The sequence below is a fragment of the Nuphar pumila genome, chromosome 14 (genome assembly GCF_984573655.1).
Source record: "Nuphar pumila chromosome 14, dmNupPumi1.hap1.1, whole genome shotgun sequence".
In the NCBI taxonomy this organism is placed as follows: domain Eukaryota; kingdom Viridiplantae; phylum Streptophyta; class Magnoliopsida; order Nymphaeales; family Nymphaeaceae; genus Nuphar; species Nuphar pumila.
In genome coordinates, this window is record NC_143262.1 from 84,579,858 (window position 1) to 84,592,461 (window position 12,604).

Below are 12,604 nucleotides of genomic sequence, written 5' to 3' on the forward strand. Positions count from 1 at the left end.
AGTAAAATTGCGATTTCTAAACAACAAACGTTCCATTTCCTACATAAATTGCAATCCTATTTCGCGGTTTGAATTTAAGGTGTCCCTGCAAATGAGCGATTTCTGAGCAGGAACCATATCGTACTGCCTTTGGCCGCCAACCTATTATAGCTGGAGGGGGATGACAGACGGGTTGTAGATGCTGTGATACAACATGAAAGGGGGCAGTTGGGAGGCATGGGTTCCCAATTTTCTCAATCTCCAAATTTCGCCTCATAGGTTCCCAATACCTTTGGAAATAGAAGAGATCAAATTGGCGTCCTTTATAATCATACGCTACAACGCAGACACCACCTGTGTTCCAAATTAATAATTCATCCCTGTAGCATTTGTGCCAATTCACGTTCCTGCCACCACCACTATTCATCTTCCTTCTCACTTCCAAAGGCTTATTTGGGATAGACTGCCCCAAGCCAGATTATAGGAGAACTCGACTACCATGCTGCAACTCGACTTCATAATTGCAAAACAACCACAAATTGCGGTCAGACAATCTAGCAGCCTCGGCAACAACGTCTTGGTCATCGTCCTCTCCATCTCCATACGGTCTCCACAAAACCTGTATATTGGTAATTTTTTTTAATAACGAGTGACAAATATATTATAATTTACTTAAGAATGATATGGAGACAACGATATGTAATAAGGAAGACAAAATCCTGCAGCAATGATTACTTAAGAATGCTAAACATTTCAATGATTTATAATACTGAATGATAAATGCTGAACCGATTGTAAATAATTTTAGAACATTTACCTCATTTAGTTGCAGCCCATCTAAAATAGACTTAGCATTATGAAGTGTGACGTTTATTCTAGCCCAATGACCGATCTTTGGAAAACCACAAATCGCAGGGCCACAATGTGGACGCAATGGGATAATATGTTCCCACGCCCAAGCCTAACAAAAACAATATATTAGTAACACTACAACCTTCAATTAACTTACTCTACAAGTACTAAGTATATAATAAACAAATACGTGAACAAATGGCCAAAATCCCCCAACTGTTTTTGTATCCTTATTCGCACGGTAGAGTTGACTGTACAAGTGTGCGAGCATAGCGGCACCCCATGCATAGTTGTCGACTTTGTCTAAGTCTTCCAGGTATTGCAGCCACATGTAACTTATTCTCGAACCAGAACAATCGAAAAATAAAGTAAGACCAAAAAAACAAAGAAGGAAGCCGAACAACTCTTGGTCAGCTATTTCAGATGCACAAGTAGCGGAGCAACCTTCCCATTTATTACGAAAAAATGAGACTTTCATTGATGTGAAATTGATTCCACCAGAAATACATTGACTCCATTCGTCCATCGACATTCCTAGAAGGGTCGTGCATTTTTTCTTTGCGTTATAGTTTGAATCCCGTAATAAGACAACACTGCCATCGCACTTAAGGCCAGTGATCATCGCCACATCTTCTAGAGTCATGGTGATCTCAAAAGAATCAAACTGAAATGTGTTCGTCTTATCATTCCACTTATTTACCAGGTAGGTCATGGTCTTCCAGCAAGTTTCAAAATATTGCTGGTCCAAAAGGCCACCGAAGTGCATATTTCGTAATCGGTCCTTCTGATATGCACTAAGCTGACCATACCATGATAGAACTACAGGCCATTGACACCGACCTCCAAGCTTTTCACCTGGTGCTCTACTTCTCTTCTAACCTCCCTGTAACACACAATAACATATTATTCGTACCAATTGTTAATTGGTAACATTTATACTAATAAATAATATTCTACTAATCGGTATAAATAATATTGGTTGCACACACACTATCACAGTAATCACTATACATATTAATACATAACAGAGTAATTGCTATACTAAAATCGCTAAACATAATATTCAATCTTCACAGACAGGACGAATTTATTTACCTTGGTCGCACTTTTCTCCTGTTCGACCAATCCCTCCAACCTAGGCCTTTCTGGTTGATCCACTGCCTCCCACTGCTTTTCCACTTCTACCATCCCTAGCTCCATCACCGATATCGTCTGATTTTCGATTTGTTCCTTCCTTTCCCTTTCCTTCTCTTCTTCCTCCACCTTCTCCTTCCTTTCTCTTTCCTTCTTTTCCTCGCCCTCCTTCTCCTTTCGCCGCCTTTCTTTCTCTTCCTCATGTTGTTTCCTTCTTTCCTCCACTACCTTCTCCTGCTTCTTCCTTTCTCTTTCCTTTTCTTCCTCCTCCTTCTCCTTCCTTTCTCTTTCCTTCTTTTCCTCATCCTCCTTCTCCTTCCTTTGCATTTCCTTTCCTTCCTCAAACTCCTTATCCTTCCTTTGCCTTTTCTTCTCTTCCTCAAACTCCTTCTCCCTCCTTCGCCTTTCCTTTTCTTTCCTCATCCTGAAGCTTATTTCGTTCATTTTCTTCATCCTCCTTATTCAATTGCCTTCACCTCTCCTCCGCCTCCTTCAGTAGCTTTACCCTCTTTCGCATTGCTATATGCTCCAACAACAGCTTTCGCGTTTCCGTCTTAGCATCCTCCTTTAGATTGTTCATTTGCCTTTCCCTCTCCTCCTCATTTTTTTTTTGCCTTTCCCTCTTCTCTGCCTTCTTCCTTCGGCTTTTCTTTTCATTCTCCTCCTTATTTCTTTGCTTTGCCTTCTCTTGGTCATCCTTCTTCTGCATTCTTCCTTTAGTCCGCAACCTCGATATCTGATGGATAATCCTCCGCATAATACAATTCCAACGCTTTTTCTCTGTCTTTATCATTCTCAATCTTAAGTATATTTTGGTACCTTTTAAAAAACTGAGATAGATGGGACTGACGGATCACTTCTCTAATACACAACCCATAGAACGATAGAGTATTTCTACTCTGATGAGCCGCAAACATTGCTAACCTGCACAACACATTAAACGATCATCATGATTACAATTCGTTGCAATATTTGGCTTCATAAGTACACATCGTTGTAAGATTTAACAAACTTATGTATAAATCAAGGTATCTTTATAAATACACATCGCTATCGCTTTGAATGTATAAATCGTCGCAAATTCAAACTTACAAATCGTTATATAAATCACAACCTTCAGATTGAATAACGAAACCTTACATGAAACTCACCGAAACGATAGGAGTTTGGGTAGTCCAACTGTAGAGTAAGAAACACTCAGAACGTATACGCAACAGATGGTGACAACGATGCTGCGACTGCGCATAAGACGGAAACAGATGCTTTGGCGGTAGCAGAGCAAAGGAAAGGATGCTCCGGCAGCAACAGAAGAAGGCAACAGATGATCCAGTGACAACAGCCGAAGGGAACAAATGATCTTACGATAACAGATGAAGGCAAAGTATGCTCCGGTAGACTTTTTTGCTTAGGGCGAAGATGAATTGTTTTGAACTATTTAAATCCTACAACATAAAGCTTGCTACATACGCAAACTTTGTTAAAAATTTTGGCGCGATCACGATGGAGCGCAATTTTGTCCTTTTCACGAACCACCATTTTCGTTTTCTAGATAGAGGGCATTTATGTCCGTTCCAGGAAGAGGAAGAGAATGGCGGTAAAGGGTACTTTAGTCGTTGCGCCGGCACCAAATTATGATGCTATGTGATGCGGACACACATGGGGATACTAGCCGGTCTGCTTCTTATACGTGGCGCTCATTGGGACCCCCCGAACATGAGATGTGGCTACCGGCCCTGTTCGGGGTGGGGGTGGGGGGTGGGGGACATATAACCTGCTCCGACTTAATGGGCCGCATCCCTGTGAAGTAAAAACTCTGGGTTGGGGACACCACCACCCAGCCTTATGTTACTCAACGGTGACAAAACAACTGCAGCCCCCATATGCTAGTGGGATTCGATCATGGGCATTCAACTTGACACAGGACCTCACTGATCACATGGGTAACCACCCTCGGTGATGGAGAGGTCCTCAGTATAAAAGTTTCCTTGGATTTTCAAAATTACAATTAATTCCTCATACGCCAAGTCTATTCTCTTCCACAGCCTGGGAGCTAAGCATACTTAGGGTCAGCAAGTTGACAAAACCACTGAGCTAAGCTTACTTCACTTCACTATGCTATACAATTAGAATTTTATAAAATAACAATATATGTAAGTCATACACTAGAAAGAGATAGCTGGCGAAGTTTTTCTGGTGCTCTATTTCTTGCTTCCTGATGTCTATAAATATCATTCAAGGGGGAACTGAAGCTGTGTAGGAAGGGTATAGCGGCAAAAGAAAAGTGAGAAATCCCTTGAGATGACTACTCATGAGAGTAAGGAAGTGATAGGGAGAGACAGTCCATGGAGAGGGAGCAACCGTGTAGCTTATGTGGATGATGCTGAACTTCAACCACCTCCTCATTCTCCATCTGATGATAAACATCAGGACACGCGTGAGCAGGTGGTACCATAAAAACCATCATTGTTTTTTCTTCTGGAATGAAACCTCTTGAGCTCTATTTCCACTTAATGAAAAGTGGAAGCAAGATATCAGCAACAAGCATCTTGTCATTATAATTTCAGTTTAACATTTATAAGAATTCAGTGTTTACATCCTTTTCACCAACAAAGCAGGAACGAGGATGGAAGAGATTCATGGCATACATAGGACCTGGCTTTCTTGTATCCATAGCATATCTTGACCCTGGAAATAGTAATCTCCCTTCCTCCCTCTCTCTCTCTCTTTCTATATATATATATATATATATGTATATATATATATGTATATATATATATGTATATATATATTTATATATATGGATGTGCTTTAGTTGGATTTCTTATTTTCTTTTATATGTAAATGGACAGTGGAAACCGATTTACAGGCAGGAGCTAACCATAAGTATGAGGTATGTCAGAATACGTTTATTTCTTTGCTTTGCTTTCAAAATTTTCATTGATATGATCCTGTGTATTCAACCATTATGTGTCATTACCCAAATTTGCCACAGCTGTTATGGGTAGTTCTTATTGGGCTGATCTTCGCTCTCATAATTCAGTCTCTTGCTGCAAATCTAGGAGTTACCACAGGTGATTTTTTGTGCGCTTGAGAAATATAATCATATATTTTTGTTTGTTATGCATAATATTATTATTGTTTCTATTCTTGAATGTGAAGGGAAGCATCTGTCCGAGCACTGCAAAACCGAATACCCAAAATATGTGAATTATTGCTTATGGATACTTGCCGAAATTGCTGTAATTGCCGCTGATATACCAGAAGGTATAAGAGATTCACATTGGGTTATAGATTTTATTAAAATATTCTCTATTGTGTATCTTATGCCTGCATATTTTGTTATTGGCAGTTATAGGGACAGCCTTCGCTCTCAACATATTATTTCACATGCCAGTATGGTCAGGAGTTCTTGTTACAGGCTTAAGCACTCTGCTTCTTCTTGGCCTACAAAGATATGGGGTAGAGTAAATAAATATTCTACAGATAGATATGTGAAAATCATCATATATGTGAATTTGTAATTGCACCTTTCCCCTTCCTTCCCGCTGTTTTTCCTCTTTATTGAGTAATAGCTCATCACTCTTCTTTGTAGAAAAAAGATCGGGTGTGATGGCACACTTTTAGTGTGCCGCTGCACCTGATCGCCCTTCATCATTGCTTGGAACCCACAACTGACAGGCCCTATCTCCAAGATGAAGGGCGATCTTGTGCAGCGGCACACTAAAAGTGTTCCATCACCTGATACTGCCTCTTCTTTGTACCGGACAAATCAATTCTTCCTAACTTTCAACCATTCAACTGTTAAGTGAAAATTACATCGAGTTCTCTCTCTCAATCTCTTCCTTGGCATATTTTTTAGTGATTTTTTTTGAAGGAAAGCTAGTGAAAATTGTGATGTGGGTCTTAATCATTTGGAGTTGTTATATTGGTATGGGTGGTATCAATTTTTTTTTTGAAAGGCAAGCTAGGGTTCGGCAGACCCCTACCAATTATATAGTATACCATGCAACGTCCCAACACAAGGTGACCTGCACTAGCTGCTCCTACGATACAAGCGGAGCCCCCGTTTGGTGGGTGGTATCAAATTTTTGCTAATAGACAAGTTGGAAGCTAGCCCCTGGTGGCATTCAAACACCAACCCACTTTGTTTAAGATATCTGATACGAACGGTTTCATCTTAAAAGTGCTATGGCATGTCATTGTTGGTTTTATTCCTCAAAGAGATTGCACACCCACTTGCAATAGAAGTGAGATTTTAATCTCTCTCTCTCTCTCTCATGTGTGCATGCATGCATGTTTTTAGAAAAAATGGAAAAAAGAAAAGAAATGATGAATTGAATCACAATATTTTGCAGGTGAGGAAGCTGGAGCTCCTGATTGCTTCTTTAGTGTTCTTAATGGCTGGGTGTTTCTTTGGAGAGTTAGCCATCGTCAAACCCAAGGCATCTGAGGTTCTTCAAGGGCTCTTCATCCCCAAGTTGAAGGGAGATGGTGCAACAGGGGATGCCATCGCTCTCTTGGGTGCTCTTATCATGCCGTAACTCTCTCTCTCTTCCAATATGACCCTCAGAATTGACAGTCTGTTCATTTTCATGTTGAAAAAGTAAATATCCCGTTAGTCTTCTTCAAAGTCGCAAGACAGTGCCATCAGCTGAGCATTGGCTGGATTCACTCATTTTATTAGCCGGATCTGGATCTGAATCCACGTTTTAATTGATAGAATCTGATCATATCTGGATATTGATTCAATGAGTAACACTGATCAGTCACTGTCACATAAAGAAGCCCTTCTCAAACGTACGTGGATTTGAAAAGTAGAATTAACTGAATTAATTTGGCTGACTTATGTCAATATAAGGTTGGATACAGACCCGAATTAGGGCTAACTTAAGATTTGAACCTGTTTCATCTGTATCTTATCTGGATCCAGAGGGTTCAGGCCTTACCCTGTAGGTGCGGTGCTATAGATGTCACCATTGGCATCACCATCATCAAGCGTTATCAAATTTACATGGAGCTGAGTCCCGTTTGTCAATTTCTTTATTCCTTCTTATTTATTTAAAGATTTAGGTACTATCAAGTACCTAATCTTTTAATGTTTTTTTTTCATGACCACCCTCCCTTAGGTAGCCCACCTCTAAAAGCTACGGACACACCCACGAGCCAGTGGGGTTTGATCCAGTGCCTTCATCTCAGCACCCTCACAACCACCCCATTGGCCACACGGACCACATCTTTTAATGTTGTATCTTTAATTTTCTTTGCTATGAAATACAGGCATAATCTTTTTCTCCATTCAGCACTGGTTCTGTCCAGGAAGGTACCACAATCCGTAGATGGTATCAATGTAAGTATGCAATTTTTTCCTAGTATGGTGGTTTATGTAATTTGACAATCTTAGGCATATAGTTAAGTATTTTTTTTCTTTTTGGAATGAAATAAAAAAATTATTAAATAAAGTAATTACACTAATTGGCCAGCAATCACCTCATAACCTAATGACGCAGGCACATCATAAAACCTAGACGGGTTATTTAAAGCCACAAATCCCTTTGCTTTCAGGGCATTGAAAGTTGCTTAGAGTTGACATTTATGGTATATTTCGTTGCATTCAAATATGATTTGGGATCTCATACAAATGAGAATGCATCTCATTTGCACAGCTAACCAAACATGTGATTTGGAATATCAAGCAAATGAGAAATGGAATGTGATTTAAAATCACATTTGAAGTGAATCTCATGTGATTCCAAATCACATGGTGGAGATTTTAATTCACATTTTATTCCATCTCATGTGAGATGCAACCAAACATACCCTAACATCTCATTTGCTTTCCTCTTAGGTTTACGTTACCCTTTCAAGCTCTCTAGCACTACCTTGCATGATAGGACGTGATGAGGTCAATAACTAATAGCATACTTCCAAAACCACCTAATGAGTTAAAGAGAAAAAAAAAGCATAATATCGAGTAGCTCGCAGCCAAGGGCATAGAAGGATTTATTTGTGGACTTCACATACATCAAAGTTTCCAATCAGCTACTACTTTGCATGCACATGTCTTGGTTAGGACAGGAAGTTCAAATTTTTGCTGTTTGACGTCTAAGTACTTTTGAGTTGATTAATTATGGCTTGAACTTTGTTTTCAATCTGATCATTGGATTTATTTTCCTTGCCATACAAGGGTTTGTTTGGATCATAGTACTTTAATATCCTTCAACAGAAGGATATCCATGTTTTGTTCATGCACAAAAAAAATGTGTGTGTGTGTGTGTGTGTGTGTGTGCATACATCTGTACCAATTAAGTTTTAAATATGACATTTGATGACATCATATACCAAAAAAATTCATTTTGGCCATTGACTTTTAGGCTTTTCCGAATGGAAGTTAGCAGCTCAATGACTTCATGCAGTGTTTCTTTATGTTGTGCATGGACTACAAGAAATGGACTTCGCTCTTTTAGGGGAAGTGTTCTATCCATTATGTCACCAAAGGGCATCATTTCCTCACAATTGCCTACCTTATGAGAAAAATAACTCTCTTGTACATGTTCATACAAAAATCCGTTCATCTCAAAGAAATTTTAATTTGTGAAGAAAAGATATGTAGCACTTAAGTCCACTTAGCATCATTGGCATCCTAAGTTTTTTTGTAAGTACTAGAGAGTTTAGTGCCATAAGGGTACTCCTTAAGAATTAGGAGAAAGATCAAAATTAAGGTAGATTAAGTAGGTAAAAGTGTCAAATTATAACTTGAAAAAGAAATTCAGTGTACTTCATAACATCTTGTGAGGTGCAATAAAGTAGTTCAACTATCATTGTATTATAATCTTTGAAAGAATAACATATTTTTTTTACAGAGTGCATGCAGATTCTTCCTCATTGAAAGTGGATTTGCCCTCTTTGTGTCTCTTTTGATCAACATCTCCCTAGTAGCAGTGGCTGGTAGCGTTTGTTCATCGGAGAATCTTTCAGCTGAAAACTTGGAACAATGCAATGATCTTACCCTTAACTCTGCTCCCTTTTTGCTAAAGGTATCTCTCTTCGCACCAACTAGTTAGTGGACTCAACCAAAGGCTTTGTATGTTTATCTGCTTGAGTCGAGAGTTGAACAAGATTGCCTAGACAAGCCAAGCCGGTCCATGGTTTTAGTCCAATCTTGTGTTTGAGCTCAACTTCTAGCTTAGCACTTGGCTCAGTAGAAGCAAAAGAAGAACACAGTTTTTTCTTTAAAACCAAGTTATTTGCTATTTGACAGAATATTCTAGGGAGATCAAGCTCAACAGTATATGCCATTGCGTTGCTTGCTTCAGGCCAGAGTTCTACAATAACGGGCACATATGCAGGTCAATACATTATGCAGGTACTTTTTCACTCGATATGCAGTTCTACAATAACGAACAAAAGAAAAAATCCATAAAGTTATTAGTAGGGAGTAACTTGATTATTGGTTTTGCATCAATTATAATTAATCAAATTCCTATGCAGGGCTTCCTGGATATGAAAATGAAGACATGGATCAGGAACTTTTTCACTCGATGCATCGCTATCGCTCCGAGTTTGGTGGTTTCCATTATCGGTGGTTCTGCTGGAGCTGGAAGGCTAATCATCATTGCCTCGGTAACCTTAATCTTCCTACTTTTTCTTTTTTTCCCCAATTTGTGTAGGTTTTTCCTTTTATTGATAATCTCCATATTCATAAATAAATATTGCTATTTGTGTTATGTTTTTCTAAAATCTCGCTCTTGATCTTGATACTATTACTGTGGTTACATGAACTAGTGAAAAACTGAAATACCAACATTATTAGTAAGAACCATTTTGTATAAAATGGTAAAAAAGAGTAATCTAACATGAAACTAAGTCTTTTTGATGTTTTTCCTTAAGATGTTTCAATGATTTAGGTATGGCCAGCATGATATGAATGAGATAAAGCATAATTTGCAAATAAGATAATAAAACAAGTTAATTTTTATAATAAGGTAGTACTTCTATCTCAAAAAATTTATTTCACTCTAAAAAACATTTGTTTTCTCTCTGAAGAAATTATTTTCTCGCTCAAAAAAAACAAAATCACTGAAAAACATTTGCTCTCTCTCTCTCTCTAGCAGTATTTGGTTTGCAATTGTTTTCTACCAGCCTTAAAAATTGATGATCTAACAAGGTACCAATGTTCCACATGGACAACCACATAAATTGTGTCATTAGATTTTGTTATTAACCTTTATTTATGGAAATCATATATTTCTATTTTTCATAAGCATCTGTGTTGCAGATGATTCTGTCTTTTGAGCTTCCATTTGCTCTTGTACCACTCATCAAGTTCAGTAGCAGCAAAACAAAAATGGGGCCCCATAAAAATTCCATCTTTGTAAGTATGCTAAAAGTCTGTTGTTTCTAATGTTTCATGCCATGCTTCACTAAAAAGTTATAGATGTTAAACATCCTGATAGTTCTTTTTTGCCACTGACTTTACTAATGACAACAAAAAAACACAATGCAATTTTGTTAAAACTTGAGCTGGCACATTTAATGAAAAATGAAGCCCTAATATTGCATTTGCTCACCATTAATTGTTTGTTATTCTAGTGCAGTGAATTTAGTTAATATTTTATTTTCATTGTTTTTGGTGCAGATTATCATCGTCTCATGGATACTAGGTCTGCTCTTAATTGGAATCAATTTATATTATCTTATCCAAGGATTCATTGGTTGGTTGATCCACAACAAATTGCCCAAAGTTGCATCTGTTTTCATTAGTATCATAGTTTTTCCTCTCATGGGAGTATATGTTGCAGCTGTGATATACCTAACTCTAAGAAAGGATAAGATAGTTACATATGTAGATATAACAAAAGGTGAGATTGAAAATCAATCCCAACTAGAGAAAGGGTTACATGAGGATAAAGTTTGCACTCATGAAGGCAGGGATGAGGTTCCTTATAGAAAAGACCTTGCAGATATCCCATTCCCAGAGTAGGCTAGAAATCATGTCAAGTTTGATTATAAGGATGAAAATCTCTCACAGTCTCTCTCTCTCTCTCTCTCTCTCATTAGGACCAACTACTTGTTTACTTTTTCATGTGTGGTTTTTGTATATTAAAGCAAAAGGCTCAAAATGCTTCGTTAAAATAATAGATTACAACGAGCTTATACATTTTCTTATCTTTGCATTGTGTTGTTTTGTTGTAATTAAACAAAAAGTTTTTTTGCAAATTGGTCCCTGCCTTATAACTGATTTGCAAAATAGTCCACGCCTTATACTATTTTGCAAATTGGCCCCTGCTTTTTCATTAACCCTTGCAAATAAGTTATTGAATTAGTTAACAGCTGTTAACTTTTCTGACAGTAACTGTTAAAAGGACAGACAAATTGACGCACATGAGGACCAATTTGTAAAATGTGAATAAGGTAGGGACTAATTTGCTTCAAAAAGTTAATACACTAAGACTATTTGACGAAGGGCATTTTGGTAACCAGTTAACCATGGTCAGTGTTTGACTATGGTCAAACTAACAACTGTTGACATAAGGACTAGAATGCAATAATGGTGAAAAAGGCGAAGACCAATTTATCAAACAGCCTAAGATAAGGACTATTTTGCAGATTGGCCATAAGATGGGGACCAATTTGTCAAACAACGTAAGGCAGGGACTACTTTGCAAATTGGCTATAAGGCAGGGACCAATTTATAAAAAACCCAAAATAATAACATGCTCACCCTAAAGCAGGCAGATAACCATTACTGGCAGAGGAATCAATTTAGATACTTAATGACTAAGGGCTACGTGCCTACAATGCAAAAAGGCATGATGTGCTTATCAATTAAAGAGCTGCAATACAAAAAGAGCATATGTTATGTTTTGTCAGTTCTCTCTTACAACCATCAGATTTTATGGGAGAGACATCTTGCAATCAATTGTTATGCCAATTAACCATGTTCTTTAGCATATCTATTTCTATCATGATCAAGTATTCCTTGGATGAAAAAATTAAAAGAATTATGACTAGTATCATATGTAACAACGCCACTAGGAGATCATCATTGACACACAGTATGTCAAATTCAAGATATGATTCCTAGACCTCCTCTTTAAGCCATTGAAAGCATATGCACTTTCTCATATATGTTTTAAGGTATGTGAGAGATCATTTTTATTTTGAAAGGCAAGTTGGGGTTAGGCACACAACCTACCGGTTCATTAATCAATTGAAAGATGAAGTCTGTATACAAAAAAAACACCCTTATAACAATGGGCGCCAGTCTGGGGTGATCTTTCCAAATTGCTAGTCATCCTCCTTGCTAACTGTGCCTAAGTTCTTTACCAAAAAATGAATCACCTACAACATTATATTAAAACATTAAGAGGGAGGAACTACCAAAATTATGAATCACCTACAACAATTTCCATAAAAAAGGAATGATGGGTGTCAAAGAATTGGGTTCTTGAGGGTACCCAGATAATTTGTTGGTGATTGCGAAGGCCGTCGTCGTCTTCCCCGTTTTGGGAGGGCCATAGAAGAGCATGTGTGGACACTGACGATTCAAAACCCCAAAATGCAATAACAAATTATAGAAGAGGAAAAAGAATCCAAAAAAATTCAACTTCATCCTGATGGGTGTGTGTAGAGAGAGACA

At 38.0% G+C, this 12,604-nt stretch overlaps 1 protein-coding gene and 1 pseudogene across 1 annotated transcript; one reads left to right on the plus strand and one right to left on the minus strand.

Moving 5' to 3' along the window:
* Positions 1-2,031, minus strand: part of LOC149817192 (replication factor C subunit 2-like) — a 32,339-nt pseudogene extending 30,308 nt beyond the window's left edge.
* Positions 2,032-4,216: 2,185 nt separating this feature from the next.
* LOC149817193 (metal transporter Nramp7.2-like) lies at positions 4,217-11,121 on the plus strand. Its single transcript, XM_089987474.1, has 13 exons — positions 4,217-4,407; positions 4,581-4,659; positions 4,815-4,855; positions 4,958-5,036; positions 5,125-5,229; positions 5,315-5,424; positions 6,321-6,502; positions 7,243-7,312; positions 8,826-8,999; positions 9,224-9,328; positions 9,454-9,585; positions 10,241-10,336; positions 10,601-11,121. Exons 1-13 carry the CDS (start codon positions 4,264-4,266, stop codon positions 10,943-10,945), a joined length of 1,662 nt encoding a protein of 553 aa, XP_089843600.1. The 5' UTR covers positions 4,217-4,263; the 3' UTR covers positions 10,946-11,121.
* The last annotated feature ends 1,483 nt before the right edge of the window (positions 11,122-12,604 follow it).

Coding starts and splice junctions, on each gene's coding strand:
- LOC149817193 (XM_089987474.1), top strand. CDS start 4,264: ATGACTACTCATGAGAGTAAGGAAGTGATAGGGAGAGACAGTCCATGG. Junction 5,037..5,124: donor AAATCTAGGAGTTACCACAG/GTGATTTTTTGT, acceptor TTGAATGTGAAG/GGAAGCATCTGTCCGAGCAC. Junction 9,586..10,240: donor GGCTAATCATCATTGCCTCG/GTAACCTTAATC, acceptor TCTGTGTTGCAG/ATGATTCTGTCTTTTGAGCT.